The 21152-nt window shown below is 44.2% G+C and overlaps 1 protein-coding gene across 1 annotated transcript; it reads left to right on the forward strand.

Annotated features, from left to right (window-relative positions):
* The first annotated feature begins 3915 nt into the window (after window positions 1-3915).
* On the forward strand, window positions 3916-18801 carry amdhd2 (amidohydrolase domain containing 2). Its single transcript, XM_020929464.2, has 12 exons — window positions 3916-4286; window positions 5215-5322; window positions 5411-5547; window positions 5646-5785; window positions 6580-6634; window positions 8509-8721; window positions 11093-11181; window positions 12218-12362; window positions 14822-14929; window positions 15053-15121; window positions 16534-16635; window positions 18353-18801. Exons 2-12 carry the CDS (start codon window positions 5240-5242, stop codon window positions 18430-18432), a joined length of 1221 nt encoding a protein of 406 aa, XP_020785123.2. The 5' UTR covers window positions 3916-4286; window positions 5215-5239; the 3' UTR covers window positions 18433-18801.
* The last annotated feature ends 2351 nt before the right edge of the window (window positions 18802-21152 follow it).

A 21152-nucleotide genomic window follows, 5' to 3' on the forward strand; every position in this document is an offset into this window, starting at 1 on the left:
ATTTATAAAACATTAATTTTATGTTTTAATCATTTTGGTGAAATGCAATAAAATCAGAATAGAATAAAAATGATTTGTAAAAACTATTTATTAACAACTTAAAATGTGTTGGACATAAATGTGCAACACACGTGGACACCAGGTCCTAAACATGAACCCAAACTAGTCCTGGTTTAGTCCAGTTCCCAGTTTAGTCCAGGTCCCGGTTTAGTCCAGGTCCCGTCCAGGTCCTTTTAGTCCTTGGGCTTTGGTCACGGTTGAAGCTGCAGTAGGTATTTGTCTTTAACATCACAGAGAGTCCTGGTTTAGTCCTGGTCTCTGGTCTGGTCCTGGTTTAGTCCTGGTCTCTGGTCTGGTCCTGGTCTGGTCTGGTCCTGGTCCTGGTCTCAGTCCTGGTCTCTGGTCTGGTCTGGTTTAGTCCTGGTCTCTGGTCTTAGTCCTGGTCTAGTCCTGGTCTTGGTCTAGTCCAGTCCTGGTCTCAGTCCTAAACATTTGCCTCAGTGAAGTCATGTCTTTAACATTAACACGTCATGTTGCCTAGTTTCAGTCCTGGTTTAGTCCTGGTCTCTGGTCTGGTCTGGTCCTGGTTAGTCAGTCCTGGTCTCTGCTCTGGTCTTTGTCCTAAACCAAGTCTAGACCAGGTCTAGTCCAGGTCTCAGTCACAGTTGAAGCTGCAGATATTGTGTCTCATGAGGTCGTGTCTTTAACATTAACACATAATCATGTGCCCTGGTTTAGTCCTGGTCTCTGTCCTAGACCAGGTCTAGTCCAGGTCTAGTCCAGGTCTAGTCCAGGTCTAGTCCAGGTCCAGGTCTAGTCCAGGTCTAGTCCAGGTCTAGTCCAGGTCTCTGTCTCGGTCACAGTTGAAGCATCTTTTGAGGTTGTGTCTTTATCTTCAGCAGGTTCTGGAGTTACTGGATGAACTGTTAAACTGAAACAGAAACTTTCTCTTTTAAAAGCCCACGGAACAGCCTGGAACAGCCTGGAACAGTCTGGAACAGCCTGGAACAGTCTGGAACAGCCTGGAACAGTCTGGAACTGGAATGGTTTGGAAATCTGAAACGGTTTGAAACGTTTAGTCTGGAAAGTCTTTGAATGGTTTGGAACTGAAATGTCTGGAACAGTCTGGAACAGTTTGAAACGTCTGGAATTTGGAACAGTTTGAAACGGTCTGGAAGTCTGGAACGTCTGAAACGGTCTGGAAGAGTCTGAAACGGTCTGGAACGGTCTGGAATGGTTTGGAAGAGTCTGAAACGGTCTGAAATGGTCTGGAACAGTCTGGAACAGTTTGAAACAGTCTGGAACAGTCTGGAACGGTCTGAAATGGTCTGGAACGGCCTGGAAGAGTCTGAAACGGGCTGCGGCGCTTTGTTGTCATGACGTTTACGGCCTTTTCTAACGCGAAAGTCGGCGGATTTGTTTCTTTTATGAAGTGGTTTTAGATCATTAAACAGTTATAACAGAACGATCCACAGGGGTCAGAGGTCAGGGGTCAGGGGTCAGGGGTCCAGGTCAGAGGTCAGGGGTCAGAGGTCAGGACTATAAACTCGCGCAGACACTAGAGGGCGACGTTAAAGGCTCCAAACTCGTCTCTGTGCTCGGTATAAATAAACTTTTCCCGTTGCTCTGTCTGAAACGGGCAGAGTGTGGATAAAGTGTCTTGCTCAGCGGCACAAAGGCGTCTCTGCGGTTGGTCCCATCCGTCGTCTTAACGTCCCCTCGTCTCATCGATCCTGATTTTCTCACACAAAAAAAAAAAGTTTAAATTACACAGATTCATCTCACAGAGTCTACGAGCCTGACACCAGCTCCCCCCGATCTGACCTGGTCTAGACCTGGTCTAGACCTGGTCTAGACCTGGTCTAGACCTGGTTTAGACCTGGTTTAGACCTGGTTTAGACCTGGTTTAGACCGGGTTTAGACCGGGTTTAGACCTGGTTTAGACCTGGTTTAGACCTGGTCCCGGTCTAGTCCCGGTCTGGTCCTCATGTCTTAGTCCCGGTCTAGTCCTGGTCTAGTCTTGGTCTAGTCCCGGTCTGGTCCTCATGTCTTAGTCCCAGTCTAGTCCCGGTCTAGTCCCGGTCTGGTCCTCATGTCTTAGTCCTGGTCTAGTCCTCGTGTCTTAGTCCCGGTCTAGTCCTGGTCTAGTCCTCGTGTCTTAGTCCCGGTCTAGTCCCGGTCTGGTCCTCATGTCTTAGTCCCGGTCTAGTCCCGGTCTAGTCTTAGTCCCGGTCTAGTCCCGTCTAGTCCTGTCTTAGTCCCGGTCTAGTCCTCTAGTCCTGTCTAGTCCTCATGTCTTAGTCCCGGTCTAGTCCTCATGTCTTAGTCCCGGTCTAGTCCCGGTCTGGTCCTCATGTCTTAGTCCTGGTCTAGTCCTCATGTCTTAGTCCCGGTCTAGTCCCGGTCTGGTCCTCATGTCTTAGTCCCGGTCTAGTCCCGGTCTAGTCCCGGTCTAGTCCAGTCTTGTCTCCTCTAGTCCCGGTCTGGTCCTCATGTCTTAGTCCCGGTCTAGTCCAGGTCTGGTCCTCATGTCTTAGTCCTGGTCTATTACCGGTCTAGTCCCGGTCTGGTCCTCATGTCTTAGTCCTGGACTAGGTCTAGTCTTGGTCTAGTCCCGGTCTGGTCCTCATGTCTTAGTCCCGGTCTAGTCCCGGTCTGGTCCTCATGTCTTAGTCCTGGTCTAGTCCTCGGTCTAGTCCCGGTCTGGTCCTCATGTCTTAGTCCCGGTCTAGTCCCGGTCTAGTCCGGTCTGGTCCTCATGTCTTAGTCCCGGTCTAGTCCCGGTCTGGTCCTCATGTCTTAGTCCCGGTCTAGTCCTGGTCTAGTCTTGGTCTAGTCCCAGTCTGGTCCTCATGTCTTAGTCCCGGTCTAGTCCCGGTCTAGTCCCGGTCTGGTCCTCATGGGTGGCCCTGGACTGGGGGAGGTGGTCTCCAGGGTTCGGTCTGGACTCTCAGAAGAATCTTGGTCTTTACTGGAACTGGGTTTATTGACTCAGGAGCCGAGGGAGGGGCCCCGAGTCCCGAGCGCCCCGGGGGGAGGGGCCCCGAGTCCCGAGGGCCCCGGGGGGAGGGGCCCCGAGTCCCGAGGGAGGGGCCCCGAGTCCCGAGGGCCCCGGGGGGAGGGGCCCCGGACTCGGGAATATAAAGTACTCTGGTATTTAAAGTACTCCGGTATTTAAAGTACTCCGGTATTTAAAGTACTCTGGTAAATAAAGTACTTTGGTAAATAAAGTACTCTGGTATTTAAAGTAAGTACTCTGGTATTTAAAGAACTTCGGTATTTGAAGTACTCTGATATTTAAAGTATTCCGGTAAATAAAGTACTCTATTATATAAAGTACTCTGGTATTTAAAGTACTCCGGTACTTAAAGTACTCTGGTATATAAAGTACTGTGGTATTTAAAGTATTTCTGTATTTGAAGTACTCTGGTATTTAAAGTACTGCATATTTTTTGTATTTTGCTTCAACAAATGACACTTTATTTCTCATTTTACTGTCAGCGGGGATCAGATCAGATTCTTCAAAAATAGGGACATTTCTTGTATAAAACTTGGACAAATCAGTGTTTTTGTATAAATCTGTTGGGTCAAGGGACACGGGCTCAAAACTGGGACTGTTACAGGAAACTAAATACTAAATAAATACTAAAAAATCGGGACTAAATAATCACAGAAATAAAAAAGAAACATACATGAAAAGTTTGTCCAAAATTTTGACTCAAAACAACTCAGGTAAGAGTCAAATATTAGTGTTTGTCTCCCTCTGGTGGTCACGAGGGGCATCTGTAAATAAACTCGTGAAACTGAATCAAACTGAAGCTGAAACTGCGGCGAAAAACGGAGTGAAGCGCAGAAAAAAAAGAGAAAAAAAAGAAAGAATCGATCGTTTTTTTAGTTTAAAAGGATAAACTTTTCTCTCTTCGGTGTCTGATCAGCTGACCGCTCGTCACGTGACTTCACCCGCTTCCTGTTTTCTTTTCTTCAGCTGAAACTGCACTTTTGGAGACATTTTTTGGGAGATTTTTACTTTCGCAAAACACAACATCGGGTGAAACTTTTTGATTTGCGTGGTCCGTGTTCGTTTGCGTGGCGGTCACGTGACGCGGCCGCGGGACACACCTTTTAATGCCGACTTTTTTCATGTTAAACAAAAAATATGCGGCCAAGTTCTGCCAAAAATTGAAGGATTTCTGGATTGTTAACCAAGCCGATGTTTTCCTGAGATATTAAAGATTCAGAAACGTCTTAACTTTTTAACCTCTTTAAAATCTGCTTGCGAAAACCAAGTAAGTATTCAAACTACTTATTTTTTAATGACATTTGGTGAAAGGCTCGTGAATGCAGAAATATTGTACAGTTTCCGTGTAAATAAACAGTGACAATTGCATAAAATGTCTTTAATCTAAAGAATAATCCTGAGTCTGTGTAATAAAACCAGGTTTAAGAACATTTGTTGTTTAAATGTTTAACGCGAGGTCAAAGTTAAAGTACCTGCGGCCCTCCCACAGAACGAGATAAGACTCCGCTGTAAAGTGATTTTACGGGATTTTAGAAAACATCAAACAGATAAGAAACAATATAATATGACACAAGTCCAGATTTATATTATACTTTTACTGCTTATACTGCTGACAATACTTCTACTACTACTACTACCACTACTACTAGTACTACTACTACTACTAATACTACTGCTATTGTTACTACAAATACAACTAAAGATAAAATACTTAACAGATAACATTTATAGCACAAATCTAGATTTATACTGTTTGTACTCCAACGGTCATTACTCTACTACTACTACTACTATTACTACTACTTCTACTACTGTTACTACAACTACAACAACAACAACAACTACTACTACTCTACTACTGCAAGACTGGTATTACTACTACTGTATAAGTGTAACTGCTGCATCTGCAACTACTACTTCGACTACTGCTTTGACTACAACTCTGGGTCATATCTTTCCTTTTCGTCAGACATGAGAGTTTGTTTTTGCTGCTTCACATTTTCACCTAAAATATAAATGTATTAAGCTTAAAGAAGTTCAAGTAAAAGTACTACTGTTATTACTACTATTACGGGTACTTTACAGTGCAGATTGTACTACATAAAAACAACTACAAACTTTACTTTTTGAAAATCTGTGCTTCCCGTAGATATTATTAAAAAAAAAAAAAAAAAACATCTAATTTTATTTTTCAGTTTTGTATCTTCGTCTTGGAAAAAAATGCCGTCAAATAAATCTGTGTCTGACGCCCCCATCTGTCAGTTTGTGAACTGCAGGATCCTGAGAGACCACAGACTGCAGAGGTAACGCAAAGTACCACAAATACTACTCTTCCCTCTCTTCATATACTGTGTATTTGTGTATATTTGTGTGTATTTGTGTGTACTTTAGAGAGGACCTGTGGGTGCGTGAGGGGCAGATCTTGGACCCAGAGAAGTTGTTTTTTGATGAAAAAGGATTTGCAGACAAACAAATCGACTGTGACGGACTCATCATCGCACCGGGCTTCATCGACGTACAGCTCAATGGTACAAGTACAAATACTACTACTAATACTACTAATACTACTACTACAACACACAAACCCTACAGGACTGAGGCTGAGTTGTCCTGGTCTCTTCCTCAGGTGGTTTTGGAGTGGATTTCTCTCAGTCTTCCTCAGACGTCGCTTCTGGAGTTCGTTTGGTGGGACACAGGATCCTGGAGCACGGAGTCACGTCCTTCTGCCCCACACTGGTCACCTCGTCCCCCTCCGTCTACCACCAGGTCCACCCTTCTCTTTATACCGGGTTTAGTGCTGGTTTAGTCCTAGTTTAGACCTGGTTGAGACTTGGTTAAGTTCTCGTTTAGACCTGGTTTAGTTCTGGTTTTAGACCTGGTTGAATCAGTGAAATCCTAACATTAAATCTCATTAGTAACAAAAGAAGAAGCTGATTTTTTTTACAATGAAAAATATGTTTATTTAAATCATTAATTAGAAATCTTAAGACATGAGTCATTATTATTAAGAGTGTAGGACTTGTTTACCCTTCAAGTTAGTTGACCAATGCTTCAGTCTAAATATGAAAATGACAATTTACAGTCTTTACTAAAAATAATTCATGTGCGAAGCAAAGTTTAAAAAAGCAAAAAATAAATATAAACCACGTGAGTAAAATCATGGACAGATGAGACTGATGATGAGGTGTCGCCTCCTTTGTTCAGTTGACTCCACAGAACTATAATAAAATCTAAAAAATAATAGTTTTTATTATAGATCCATGGCTGACACTGAACACACAGGCAGCGCTGAGCAGCAGAACCTACGGAGCAAATAAACCAGAAAGAATAAAATATCTAATTAAAATTGGCACAGAGACTGTTTTTTGATTGGTGTTATTTGAAATAAACTTTAAATTAAATATTGGAAATAGAGGTCGAAATCTGTTTTTTTTTTTGTTTGATACTGAAGTCTAAATAACAAACTCTTCCCATTTTATTGTTTTTGTTAATTGAAATTCAAAAGACCGAGTGGTACACGGAGCGTTCTTCACTGACCTGGTTGTGTTCTGTTCCTTTAGGTTCTTCCTCAGATCTCAGTCCAAAACGGAGGAGCACACGGAGCCGGAGTCCTGGGTACGTTTGTGACATGTGTGTTTTAGACGTGCACGTATCGAACTGTTGTGGTGAAGAGGAGCTGAGCCGAAAGGCAAAGCTCTCGATTTACTGTGAGTCTCTGTTCCTCCCCTCACTTCATGAGCTCTGGGTAGTGACCAAAAGGACCAGATCGACGATACGAGCGACACAAATGAGTTTCCTGCACAGGTGTCTGGGCGTCTCCCTTAGAGATAGAGTGAGGAGCTCAGTCACACGGGAGGAGCTCGGAGTAGAGCCGCTGAGGAGCAGTTGAGGCTCGGGCATCTGTTCTGATGTCTCCTGGGCGTCTCCCTCAGGAGGTGTTCATGTCCCACCAGGAGGAGGCCCCGGGGAAGACCCAGGACACACTGGAGGGACTCTGTCTCTGGACTGGCCTGGGAACACCTCGGGGTCCCCCTGGAGGAAGTGGAGGACATGTCTGGGGTGATGGAAGTCTGGGAGTCCCTGCTCAGACTGTTGCCGCAGTGACCCGACTCCAGAGAAGAGGAAGAAAATGGATGGATGAATGAACGTGGTTAACCCTGTGTGTGTGTGTTTTAGGCGTGCACGTGGAGTATTCTTATGTATGTGTGTGTGTGTGTTTTAGGCGTGCACGTGGAGTATTCTTATGTATGTGTGTGTGTGTTTTAGGCGTGCACGTGGAGTATTCTTATGTATGTGTGTGTGTGTGTGTTTTAGGCGTGCACGTGGAGTATTCTTATGTATGTGTGTGTGTGTGTTTTAGGCGTGCACGTGGAGTATTCTTATGTATGTGTGTGTGTGTGTTTTAGGCGTGCACGTGGAGTATTCTTATGTATGTGTGTGTGTGTGTTTTAGGCGTGCACGTGGAGTATTCTTATGTATGTGTGTGTGTGTGTTTTAGGCGTGCACGTGGAGTATTCTTATGTATGTGTGTGTGTGTTTTAGGCGTGCATGTGGAGTATTCTTATGTATGTATGTGTGTGTGTGTGTTTTAGGCGTGCACGTGGAGTATTCTTATGTATGTGTGTGTGTGTTTTAGGCGTGCATGTGGAGTATTCTTATGTATGTATGTGTGTGTGTGTTTTAGGCGTGCACGTGGAGTATTCTTATGTATGTGTGTGTGTGTGTGTGTGTTTTAGGCGTGCACGTGGAGTATTCTTATGCATGTGTGTGTGTGTGTTTTAGGCGTGCACGTGGAGTATTCTTATGTATGTGTGTGTGTGTGTGTGTTTTAGGCGTGCACGTGCAGTATTCTTATGTATGTATGTGTGTGTGTGTGTGTTTTAGGCGTGCACGTGGAGTATTCTTATGTATGTGTGTGTGTGTGTGTGTTTTAGGCGTGCACGTGCAGTATTCTTATGTATGTGTGTGTGTGTGTTTTAGGCGTGTACGTGGAGTATTCTTATGTATGTGTGTGTGTGTGTTTTAGGCGTGCACGTGGAGTATTCTTATGTATGTGTGTGTGTGTGTTTTAGGCGTGCACGTGGAGTATTCTTATGTATGTGTGTGTGTGTGTTTTAGGCGTGCACGTGCTGTATTCTTATGTATGTATGTGTGCGTGTGTTTTAGGCGTGCACGTGGAGTATTCTTATGTATGTGTGTGTGTGTGTTTTAGGCGTGCACGTGGAGTATTCTTATGTATGTGTGTGTGTGTGTTTTAGGCGTGCACGTGGAGTATTCTTATGTATGTGTGTGTGTGTGTTTTAGGCGTGCACGTGGAGTATTCTTATGTATGTGTGTGTGTGTGTGTTTTAGGCGTGCACGTGGAGTATTCTTATGTGTGTGTGTGTGTGTTTTTAGGCGTGCACGTGGAGTATTCTTATGTGTGTGTGTGTGTGTGTTTTAGGCGTGCACGTGGAGTATTCTTATGTATGTGTGTGTGTGTGTTTTAGGCGTGCACGTGGAGGGCCCCTTCATCAGCGCTCAGAAGAAGGGGGCCCACCCGGAACAGTACCTCAGGACCTTCTCGTCCCCCGGCCTGTCGGACCTGCTGCAGACGTACGGGACCCTGGAGCCGGTGCGGGTGGTGACTCTGGCCCCGGAGCTGGAGCACAGCGGGGGGGTGGTCCGGGAGCTGAGCCAGCGGGGGGTCACCGTGTCTCTGGGTGAGTGGACGTCACAGAGCTGACCCTTTAATGGTTGTATGGAGGATTTTTTTTTGTTTCAAGTTGTCAATTGTTGTCAGTGATAGATTATAGATGCAGTCGCCTTGTAATTATGATGACCAAAAAAAAGAGAATAAAAATTCATCAACTCTGGACGTGGTGGAGCTAAACATTTGCCAATAGATAACGACACTGCCTCGTTATCTGTGAGCTGACAGGCTGTCAATCAAACTCCCTACGTGTCTAGTGTAACTGACTTGCCTGCGCCGCCGGTACGTGGTTTACGTACGACTGTCACGCAGTCCACAGACGCAAGACGCACAGACGCTGTTTACTCCACCAACGCAACAGTTCTTAGCGGCTTTTTTTGACCTATATCTTCCTCGCAGTTCGCACAAAGTTTGTTGCGATGGCGACAAGAATCCAGGAGCAGTTCGCCACAAAACAAAGTCTGTTTTTGAGGTCGCTGAAAGAAGAAGACAAGGGGAAAAGCACTTGAAGATTCATTCCAGCGATGGCGGACTGAAGCAGACGAAGGGTCTAAAGAAATGGTCACAACTCCTTTATTGAAAACGTTTTTCAACGGACAAAAGTCCAAGCTGCTGCGTGTTTAGCTAGCATAGAATCTCCGCGCAAGCCCTTTCCTGCTCCTCTCCCCGCTGCCCGATCTCTTCCTCCTGACTTCTCGTCCGCGCCCTCCCCGAAAACTGTAGTTAGTTGTTTACAAGTCATGTGCAGCAAAAGTTTCTGGCGTAAGGAGGAGGCGGGAGGAGGCGTTTCTACGTAGGAGCTGTAGGGGAGGTGGTTTTGCATGCGCAACATTTGAAAAAGGACAAACCGCTGGATTTCTCGTTCTTGGAAAAATACACCTTTAATGGTCATGTTCCAAACGGGACGTGAGCGTGCGGCTCTTCCGGCTCCACTGACTCTAGCTCCAGTTCGCTTTCTATAAGTTTCTGGTAGGGCTGGTATCATTAAGAAGCTGCCGATACGATACACACCTCGATACATAGGCCACGATACGATACAGTGCACTTTCGATTCGATATGATATATTTCAAATCGATTTGATGCAGTTCAATGAAAAATAAAGGCTAAATGATGGCTGTGATTCTAAAAGTGTTTGTTAAATCGCTTCTTGTGCAAAGTTCATATGAAACACAAACATTTTAATCATCAAAACAGTAAAAATGTCAAATGTGTCACATAAATGAGTTTCCTTTCACTCCACAAGCAACAAAACTGTAGCTCTGTAACAAAATAATTTAGTAAAACACGTGTAAAAATACTCTTGGTGATATATCGATAAAGCAGCCCATGATATCGATACTGTATCATCACATTAAACGATACGATATATCGATATTCCGATATTTTTGCACACCCCTAGTTTCTGGGTCTTTCCATGCCAAATCTCCGAATGATCCTGCCCGAAACTCTGGATTTGACTGAAAAAATTCTAGGAGGTTCACACGCTTTCCAAAAGAAAAAGTCCTACATTTTAGCCTCAAACTCCTTATAGTTTTGTCATTAAAAATATTTTGTCAATTCCCCCCTGACCTGTTTTGAGCAGAGTTTTCCACTTTCAGATGCTGTATCTAAAAAAACGATTCAAGGTCTGGTTAAAATTTGGCAAATGTACTTGTAGAATCTGGACTTTTACACATCTGCTTTTGGTTTCTTGGGGTTTGAATTTGCTTGCTCGTTTGCGGACGCCACATTTTCAAAAAGTCATTTTGCAAAAACAAGGCAGAACACCATCGCAAATTTTAGATATATTAAAAACAAACATCTAGTCTTTCAAAAAACAGTCCATTTTATGTTGGTGGGTGCTGTCATTTTTTTGGTGTAACGTGGTAAAAATGTCACACACATCCGATTCACTTTTGCATTTATGGAGCTCCCAACCGTTTCTCGAGTCGTTTTCCGCTGTTAGGATCCAACAACCACACAATTACGATGTCCGAATCCTAAAACTAAAATATGACAATATCAGAACCAGAAACAAATGGTTCAAAAGACTTGAAAAGATCGACTTTGACAGTATCAGAAATCCGAAATTCGCGATGCATGTATTGTCTTACGTTAGGATCTTGTGGCCCCTTTCTCTGTGACTGAGCCTCGTCGTTTTGATCTTAAAATGTTCGTTTTAATCTGCGACGCGTGATCCCGATTTTTTTTTTGTTTTCGCTGTTTTGCCCATCAAAAAAATCCTATTCATCGCATAGAGTCTGGCTCCGGACGTGCTTCTGTATCCGTGAGCATCGCGAGCCTCGTTCGAGCGACGCTGAACGCTGTGGGACGCCGCGCTCTCTCAGGTCCACTTCTTTTATACGGTCTACGGTCGTAACTGTGTCTCTGTGGTTCAAAGGTCACTCCACTGCAAACCTGAGTCAGGCCGAAGATGCGGTTCAGAGCGGAGCCTCGTTCATCACTCACCTGTTCAACGCCATGCTGCCTGTGAGTCCCGCCCGAGCTCAAGGACGCTCACAAAACTCACTCATCTGGGCTTAGAGACACGTTAGAAAACAGTTTTCACCAGGACACAGCGGAAAAGGACCTGTGCCTGTTGGGAAGAGAGTTCAGAAGGACAAATGTCCACAGGAATCACTGGGAATTCTGATTTATCGACCTTTAAATACTTGGTTTATTCCTGCTTTAGTCCTGGTCTAATCTTGGTTTCGTCCTGGTCTAGTCCTGGTCTAGTCCTGGTTTAGTCCTGCTTTAGTCCTGGTTTAGTCCTGGTCTAGTCCTGGTCTAGTCCTGGTTTAGTCCTGGTTTAGTCCTGGTTTAGTCCTGGTTTAGTCCTGGTTTAGTCCTGGTTTAGTCCTGCTTTAGTCCTGGTTTAGTCCTGGTTTAGTCCTAGATTAGTCCTGGTTTAGTCCTGCTTTAGTCCTGGTTTAGTCCTGGTTTAGTCCTAGATTAGTCCTGATTTAGTCCTGGATTAGTCCTGGATTAGTCCTGGTTTAGTCCTGGTTTAGTCCTGGATTAGTCCTGGTTTAGTCCTGCTTTAGTCCTGCTTTAGTCCTGGATTAGTCCTGGTTTAGTCCTGCTTTAGTCCTGCTTTAGTCCTGGTTTAGTCCTGGATTAGTCCTGGATTAGTCCTGCTTTAGTCCTGGTTTAGTCCTGGATTAGTCCTGGTTTAGTCCTGGATTAGTCCTGGTCTAGTCCTGGTTTAGTTCTGGTTTAGACCTGGTTTAGTCCTGGTTTAGTCCTAGATTAGTCCTGATTTAGTCCTGATTTAATCCTGATTTTGTCCTGGTTTAGTCCTGGTTTAGTCTTGCTTTAGTCCTGGTTTAGTCCTAGATTAGTCCTGGTTTAGTCCTGGTTTAGTCCTGGATTAGTCCTGGTTTAGTCCTGGTTTAGTCCTGGATTAGTCCTGGATTAGTCCTGGTCTAGTCCTGGTCTAGTCCTGGTCTAGTCCTGGTGTAGTCCTGGTTTAGTCCTGGTTTAGTCCTGGTCTAGTCCTGGTTTGGACCTTTTTTTTTGTCCTCAGTTTCACCACAGAGACCCGGGCATCGTGGGGCTTCTGACCAGTGACCGAGTTCCCGCCGAGAGGACGGTGTTTTACGGCATGATCTCAGACGGAATCCACACCAACCCCGCCGCCCTGCGCATCGCCCACAGAGCTCACCCAAAAGGTGACACCACCCTAACACCCACCCACACCCCAGGAGAGCTCACCCTAACACCCACACCCCAGGAGAGCTCACCCTAACACCCACACAGGAGAGCTCACCCTAACCCACACACCCAAACACCCCAGGAGAGCTCACCCTAACACCCACTCCCACACCCAGGAGAGCTCACCCTAACACCACCACACCCCCAGGAGAGCTCACCCTAACACCCACACCCCAGGAGAGCTCACCCTAACACCCACACACCCTCACCCTACAACCCCACACCCCCAGGAGAGCTCACCCTAAACACCCACCCACACCCCAGGAGAGCTCACCCTAACACCCACACCCCAGGAGAGCTCACCCTAACACCCACACCCCAGGAGAGCTCACCCTAACACCCACCACCCCACCACCCACCCCACCCCAGGGAGAGCTCACCCTAACACCCACACCCCAGGAGAGCTCACCCTAACACCCACCCACACCCCAGGAGAGCTCACCCTAACACCCACCCACACCCCAGGAGAGCTCACCCTAACACCCACACCCCAGGAGAGCTCACCCTAACACCCACACCCCAGGAGAGCTCACCCTAACACCCACACCCCAGGAGAGCTCACCCTAACACCCACCCACACCCCACCCAGGAGAGCTCACCCTAACACCCACACCCACCCTAGGAGAGTTCACCCACACCTCTGACCTCGCAGCATTAGGATTCGTTCGCTCGACACTCGGCGGTTACTTTTTTAAATTTAACCAGTTGCTCTTATTTGATCAAACTTTCTTTGTTTCGGTTTTAAATCCTCGGGATCTGGGGAATCGTCGCCGACACAGAATGTCTGTGTTCATCTACGTCCATCTCCACCAACGTTTACTGTTGTGCTGAAACACAAAAGGGACACAGACAGACGCCGCGACCACGACGACGTCATGACCTCACAGCTCACAGCTGATTGGTCGGTGCGCGTCTACAACTTCCGGGGTTTTTGCAAAAACCGTCTAGTGTTTTCTGATTCCTGAACTAGTCACTGGAGAGAAATGAAGTTGAGTGGAAACACTAGAGGCGTTTTCAGGCCGACAGAACTGTGCCGGTGCCATTTCCCACTCAGTCTTGAACTCAGATTTCATGCCGGAAATCAGAGCGTTTGGGAACCGAAAAGTTGGTTCCCAACCGGAACCAAGTAAAACTTGTTTTTTCCAAGTGAACATGACGACACAGAAGACATCAGCATGTTCATCCAGGTCACACACAGGAAAATAAACAAAGAGCAATTGAAACTATCACTTATGAAATTAAAAGTTTTAAGTCGACATAAACTCTGGTCTTGCATGTGTCCGTGTTCTCCAGATATTATTACATTATTACATCTTTGTATTTGGCGTCTCTGTCGTCTTCTCCTCAGCAGATCCATGTTGGAGCAGAGTTTGGCACATAAATAATGACTTGTAGAAGTACAAACTCTCGCTGGTGTTGATGATGTGATCTGGTGTGTTTCAGATGTTTCAGTTGTGTGTTTCAGGTGTTTCAGTTGTTGTGTGTTTCAGTTGTGTGTTTCAGGTGTTTCAGTTGTGTGTTTCTCTGGTGTGTTTCAGGTGTTTCAGTTGTTCAGTTGTGTGTTTTCAGGTGTGTTTTCAGGTGTTTCAGTTGTGTGTGTGTTTCAGGTGTTTCAGTTTTCAGTTGTGTGTTTCAGAGTGTTTCAGTGTTTCAGTTGTGTGTTCAGAGTGTTTCAGTGTGTTGTGTTTCTCTGGTGTGTGTTTCAGTTTTCAGTGTGTGTGTTTCAGTTGTGTTTTCAGTTGTGTGTTTCAGGTGTTTCAGTTGTGTGTTTCAGGTGTTTCAGTTGTGTGTGTTTCAGTTGTGTGTTTCAGGTGTTTCAGTTGTGTGTTTCAGGTGTTTCAGTTGTGTGTTTCAGGTGTTTCAGTTGTGTGTTTCAGGTGTTTCAGTTGTGTGTTTCAGGTGTTTCAGTTGTGTGTTTTTCAGGTGTTTCAGTTGTGTGTTTCAGTGTTTCAGTTGTGTGTTTCTCTGGTGTGTTTCAGGTGTTTCAGTTGTGTGTTTCAGGTGTTTTCAGGTGTTGTCAGTGTTTCAGTTGTGTTTTCAGAGTGTTGTCAGTTGTGTGTTTCAGATGTTTTTCAGGTGTTTCAGTTGTGTGTTTTCTCAGTGTTTCAGTTGTGTGTTTCAGGTGTTTCAGTTGTGTGTTTCAGATGTTTCAGTTGTGTGTTTCTCTGGTGTGTTTCAGAGTGTTTCAGTTGTGTGTTTCAGGTGTTTCAGTTGTGTGTTTCAGATGTTTCAGTTGTGTGTTTCAGTGTTTCAGTTGTGTGTTTCAGGTGTTTCAGTTGTGTGTTTCTCTGGTGTGTTTCAGGTGTTTCAGTTGTTTCAGTTGTGTGTTTCAGGTGTTTCAGTTGTGTGTGTGTTTCAGATGTTTCAGTTGTGTGTTTCAGGTGTTTCAGTTGTGTGTTTCTCTGGTGTGTTTCAGGTCTGGTTCTGGTGACAGACGCCATCATGGCCATGGGGCTTCCTCCAGGACGCCACACTCTGGGACAGCAGGTCATCGAGATCCAGGGACTGCACGCCTACGTCGCAGGTGTCGCACCCGTCGCACCCGTCGCACCCGTCGCACCTGTCACGTGACTCATCAGAGAACGAGCAGGAGCAGTGTTTAATGTTTCATGTGATGAGTGTTTGTTTGTGTTTGTGTTTGTCTCAGGAACAAAGACTCTGAGCGGGAGCATCGCCACCATGGACATGTGTGTGCGCCACTTCAGACAAGCCTCAGGTCAGACACACACACACAAACACACACACACACACACACACACACACACACACAACACACACAACACATAAACACACAAACAAAACAAACATACACACACGCCTCAGGTCAGACACACACACACACAACACACACACACACACAACACACAACACATAAACACACAAACAACAAACACACACACACACACACACACACACACAAACACATAAACACACAAACACACACACACACAAACACACACACACACAAACACACAAACACACACACAAACAAAACAAACACACACACACGCCTCAGGTCAGACACACACACACACAACACACACACAAACACACACAAACACACACACACACACAAACACACACACACAACAAACAAAACACACAAACAAACACACAACACACAACACACACAACAACACAAACACACAAACACACAAACAAAACAAACACACACACACAAGCCTCAGGTCAGACACACAACAACACACACACACACAAACACACAAAACACATAACACACAAACAAAACAAACACACACACACAACACACAAACACACACAACACACACACACACACACACACACACACACACAAACACACACACACACACACACACACAAACACATAAACACACAAACAAAACAAACATACACACACACACGCCTCAGGTCAGACACACACACACAAACACACACACAAACACACAACAACACACACACAACACACACACACACACAAACACATAAACACACAAACAAAACAAACATACACACATGCCTCAGGTCAGACACACACACAAACACACAAACACATAAACACACAAACAAAACAAACATACACACATGCCTCAGGTCAGACACACACACAAACACACAAACACACAAACACATAAACACATAAACACACAAACACACACACACGCCTCAGGTCAGACACACAACAACACACACAACACACACACACAAACACACACACAAAACAAACATACACACACGCCTCAGGTCAGACACACACACAAACACACAAAAAAAACAAACACACACACGCCTCAGGTCAGACACACACACAAACAAACAACAAACACACAAACACATAAACACAAAACAAAACAAACACACACACACGCCTCAGGTCAGACACACACACACACAAAAAACACACACACACAAATACACAAACAAAACAAACATACACACACGCCTCAGGTCAGACACACACAACACACACACACACAAACAAACAACAAACACATAAACACACAAACAAAACAAACACACATACACGCCTCAGGTCAGACACACAACAACATACATAAACACACACACAAACGACCAGAGTCTGATGAGCATTAAATGGCAGCTTCTTCTTCTTCTTCTTCTTCTTCTTCTTCTTCTTCTTCTCTCCAGGTTGTAGTGTGGAGGAAGCTCTGGAGGCCGCCTCTCTTCATCCGGCTCAGCTCCTGAACCTCAGTCACAGGAAGGGGGCGCTAGACTACGGCTGTGACGCAGGTTTGTCGCGTTTCACTGATTTGAATAGTTTTGTTTCTCCACGGTTTCATAAACCTGTAAATACGATCAGATCTGTGAGTCAGATGCCCTCCCCGTGTCTCCATGAGCTCTTATAAAACCTGTAGTTTTCATTCCCTGAAGGTGTTTCCTCTGGAAGGTCTTGGAGTGTTTCCTCTGGAAGGTCTTCTACCTCCTTTGCTCCTACTTATGGTGCCGAAAACTTGTAGCATCTCAGTGTTCATTATTATTTTCTTAGCCTCTTCACAGTTTCCATGGATACGAGAAAAACAAACAGGTTCAGAATCTTGTCGAGGGAAATCGAGGTTCGCGAGTTCATTCATATTTGGGGGGATCGTTGTATTCAGGCCAAATTGGTGGATTCTTATCGGAACTGGACGGTTTTTGAAATGACCGCCAAAGACAGACATGTCAAACTCAGGCCTGGGGGCCAAATTTGGTCCACGATATAATTGTATTTGGCCTGCGAGATCATATTAAATCTGTATTAGAACTGCAGCCGCACACAGATCGACTATAGAGACATTATTTAAAATTTTGTTTTTATTTTATATTTTAATATAGGTAACACTTTATAATAACTACACCTTATTTAGCCTTAATAAAGCATGAACAAAGGCTTAATTAATAATGAACAAAGACTTAATTAATAATGATTCACACTTAGTAACTACTTAATTACTACCTTAATTAGCACTTGCACTTAATTTGCCTGTGCTGTAAATATTTACTCATAATTATTTCATACTTAATTACTCATGAACGAACCATTTGAGCATTTATTAATCAACTCTAAACTATGAGAGAATGATTTACTAATAATACAATGCAATGATCATTCAGGCAGCTGTTTTCTGTCAGTTAAGTCTTTTTGAGAGCTTTTCTAAAGTGAAGACTAATTATGCTTTATTAAGCATTTACTAAGTGTGAATCATTATAATAAATCTTTGTTCATTATTAATTAAGTCTTTGTTCATGCTTTATTAAGGCTAAGTAAGGTGTAGTTATTATAAAGTGTTACCTTAATATTTTATTTTATTGTTTTGGATTCAATGTTTAAGTAAAACTTATTTTAATAAGAAAACATTTAAGAAGAGAAAACATGAAGATGTTGTTGAAATTTTTCAATATTATTTTGGCCCACAACTTTGTCCCAGTTTTTTATTTTTTATTTTGGCCTCTGTGAATTTGAGTTTGACTCTCCTGGCCAAAGAAAAGTCTGAGCATGGCCGCAGACAGTCCTGGCTCCGACGTCAACGAAAAATAAAGAGCCTGAGAGCCAAATACAAATGAAGCGGCCGTCACCGTGTAACCTGAACATTTTAAAAACAACTGGACCGGATTTTGGGAGACAAGCCCAGAGTTTAGGCGACTTTGGTAAACACTGAGCGACTCTAATGCTCAGGTGGGACACTTTTGGGGCGTTTAAAGTTCACACTGGAGATCATATAAGTCACATTTAATTGGTTTTGTGAACGAACTCACGTAAAAAAAAAAAAAATTTCACAGAAAAATATGAATTGAGCGTTAAGCCCTGCAGTCTGAACTTAGCCTTAGTTGTTTAAAATTCCAAGATATGATGTTAAAAAATGTTGAAAAACCACAAGAGCAGCCAACCACTCTGTGCCATGGATTTATTTATTTTATTTTATTTTATTTATTAGTTTTATTTATCTCGTTTGTTCCTCTCTCTCTGCAGATCTGGTGTTACTGGACGACGACTTGAACGTAAAAGCCACGTACATTTGCGGAGAGGAAGTCTGGAGGAAGAAGACGTGAAATCAAAAAGTCTTAAAGTCTCACGACACCGAAAGAACCATCAGGACCCGAGCTCCAGGGCCTGAACTCAAACCGTCAGACGGGTCAGAGGTCAGAGGTCAGAGACACGCTTCTGTTCATCACTCTGAACTTCTCCAGGAAAGAGGGAAATTCACAAATACTGAACCTGTTTTTATTATCGGAGCTGAGACAAAATTCTAGAAAATAAATCAATAAGATGAACTCGAGCCGTAAAACCCGTCGACTCTTTACTGTGAAATCTGTCTCTGTTCTTCCTGATCGAGTTTTATTTTTTAATCTTACTCCTTATCAGATTATTCAAATTGTTTATACGATCTTTTATTTTGATAATAAAGTTCTGTAAATTGAGGTTTGGGTTTGGGTTTTTCACTTTTAAAGAGTCTAAACCAGCAGGGGGCAGTGTTGTCTCTCTGTTCCGGCGTGACTCCAGTGTCCCAGAGTTTCCAGATGAGGAAGAGTGTGATCTGCGTTTAATCTAAAGACGAGGAAAGATTAGAGCTTAAAGACACAATCAGAGCGAGTCCCTTAACGAGGAGACTTTAGATTAACACTGTGTAGATTAAAACACGACCACAGAGGAAATGTTTGACCAGTTAAACATCGACATGTGCTTCAGGATGAATCATTTGTCCAACTTCTTGAAACATTTCTAAAAATCAGTCTGTACCTAGTATCAGTTTTTTACACTTGACAAAGTAAAATTCTGTGAGAAATTTCATGAAATTGTCTTGATGTTTACTGGGTCCAACAAAACTGAAGTTTAGTGTCTGCAGAAGCCTTTTTTTTTTCTTTTATAACATCAAAATAATTAATTTAGCCCAACAGAATCAGTGGAAGTTAAATATAAATCTGGACTTTGTGGATCATTTGGTGTCAGTTTTATGTCTCGATCATCATTAGTTTCTGAGATATGGAAAAAGTTTGATTTCTTTGGGACTTCAAGGACCTTGAATAAGCAATTATTATATAAAAAAATTAATAATAAAATAAACTAATAATAATAATAACAATAATAATAATAATAATATATTTTAAAAATCACAATTTTTTTAAAGTTATTTGAGAAAAACAGATTTTTCTGCCAGAGTCTTATGAACGCCGTGAGGAACTTAAGAGTTTTGTTGGACCCAGGAGATTTTATTCACTTGAGCAAATATTCCACAGATTTTCTTTTTATTGGTTTTGTCACATTTTTAAATTGGGGACAAGTTGAATTTCTGACATTGGGGCAAATGATGCACTCTAATATGTGCATTGGATTTGTGGCAGAAAACCTGCGTTAGACGATTGAATAATTTGGATTTAATATTTGATTTTATAATTTTCATTTTCATTACTTTGTTTTTTTGTTTCCATCTGTAGAAAATGTTGAAACTTTGTTTAGAAAGACGCTGTATAAATAAAATATCCAACCATCCATTTTCTTCCACTTTATCTGGGGGCATTAGTCTAAGCAGGGACTCCCAGACTTCCTTCACCCCAGACACTTCCTCCAGCTCCTCCAGGGAGACTCCGAGGTCCAGTCCACAGACAGAGTCCCTCCAGTGTGTCCTGGGGTCTCCTCCCGGTGGAACATGAACACCTCCTGAGGGAGACGTCCAGGAGACATCAGATCAGACGTCCTCCCCTCAGACGCTCCTCTCCACGTGGAGGAGCAGCGGCTCTACTCCGAGCTCCTCACTCACTAAGGGAGACGCCCGGACGCCCTGCGGAGGAAACTCATTTGAGTCGCTCGTATCGTGGCTCTGGTCCTTTCGGTCTTTACCCAGAGCTCATGAGCAGAGGTGAGGAGAGGAAATAAAATATCACTGTTTTATAAATGAAAATTCACACTGGAGCCGATGATATTAATGTTAAATATTTTATATTTAACTCTATTTAATAGGAATATTTCAGTGTTTCCAGTCGTTTCTTTCTCTTCTTTAGTGGAGTTTTATTTGTTACAAGATCTCGGTCTGTGGAAATGTTTCCAAACACGTGTGTGTGTGTGTGTGTGTGTGAAATTAATTTTCTCATTGGCGACAATAAAGAGAAAGACCCAGAGACGCCCTGGACCACCCCAGACCCCGACCCACACGGCCCCTGACCCTCTGTGTGGGACCCCTGTGGGTCCCTCTGTGTCGGGGGGGTCCCTCTGTGTTGGAGGGGTCCCTCTGTGGGTCCCTCTGTGTTGGGGGGGTCCCTCTGTGTTGGAGGGGTCCCTCTGTGTTGGGGGGGTCCCTCTGTGTTGGGGGGGTCCCTCTGTGTTGGAGGGGTCCCTCTGTGGGGGGGGTCCCTCTGTGTTGGGGGGGTCCCTCTGTGTTGGGGGGTCCCTCTGTTGGAGGGGTCCTCTGTGTTGGAGGGTCCCTCTGTGTTGGGGGGGTCCCTCTGTGTTTGGGGGGGGTCCCTCTGTGTTGGAGGGGTCCCTCTGTGTTGGGGGGTCCCTCTGTGTTGGGGGGGTCCCTCTGTGGGTCCCTCTGTGTCGGGGGGGGTCCCTCTGTGTCGGGGGGGTCCCTCTGTGGGGGGGGTCCCTCTGTGTTGGGGGGTCCCTCTGTGTTGGGGTCGGTGGGGTCCCTCTGTGTTGGGGGGGTCCCTCTGTGTCGGGTGTTTTTTGTTTTGGGGCAGAGAATGTGAAAAATCTGCAGCTTAACTGAGAGAATCACTCAGCAGCAAAACTCCACAAAGAACAAGAGCAACATCAGCACAAACCAGAGACCAGA

The sequence above is a fragment of the Boleophthalmus pectinirostris genome, unplaced genomic scaffold, assembly GCF_026225935.1.
Source record: "Boleophthalmus pectinirostris isolate CB_2022bp ecotype Guang Dong unplaced genomic scaffold, ASM2622593v1 HiC_scaffold_17, whole genome shotgun sequence".
Classification (NCBI taxonomy): domain Eukaryota; kingdom Metazoa; phylum Chordata; class Actinopteri; order Gobiiformes; family Gobiidae; genus Boleophthalmus; species Boleophthalmus pectinirostris.

Coding starts and splice junctions, on each gene's coding strand:
- amdhd2 (XM_020929464.2), top strand. CDS start 5,240: ATGCCGTCAAATAAATCTGTGTCTGACGCCCCCATCTGTCAGTTTGTG. Junction 8,722..11,092: donor GGGGGTCACCGTGTCTCTGG/GTGAGTGGACGT, acceptor TGTGGTTCAAAG/GTCACTCCACTGCAAACCTG. Junction 14,930..15,052: donor ACTGCACGCCTACGTCGCAG/GTGTCGCACCCG, acceptor TGTTTGTCTCAG/GAACAAAGACTCTGAGCGGG.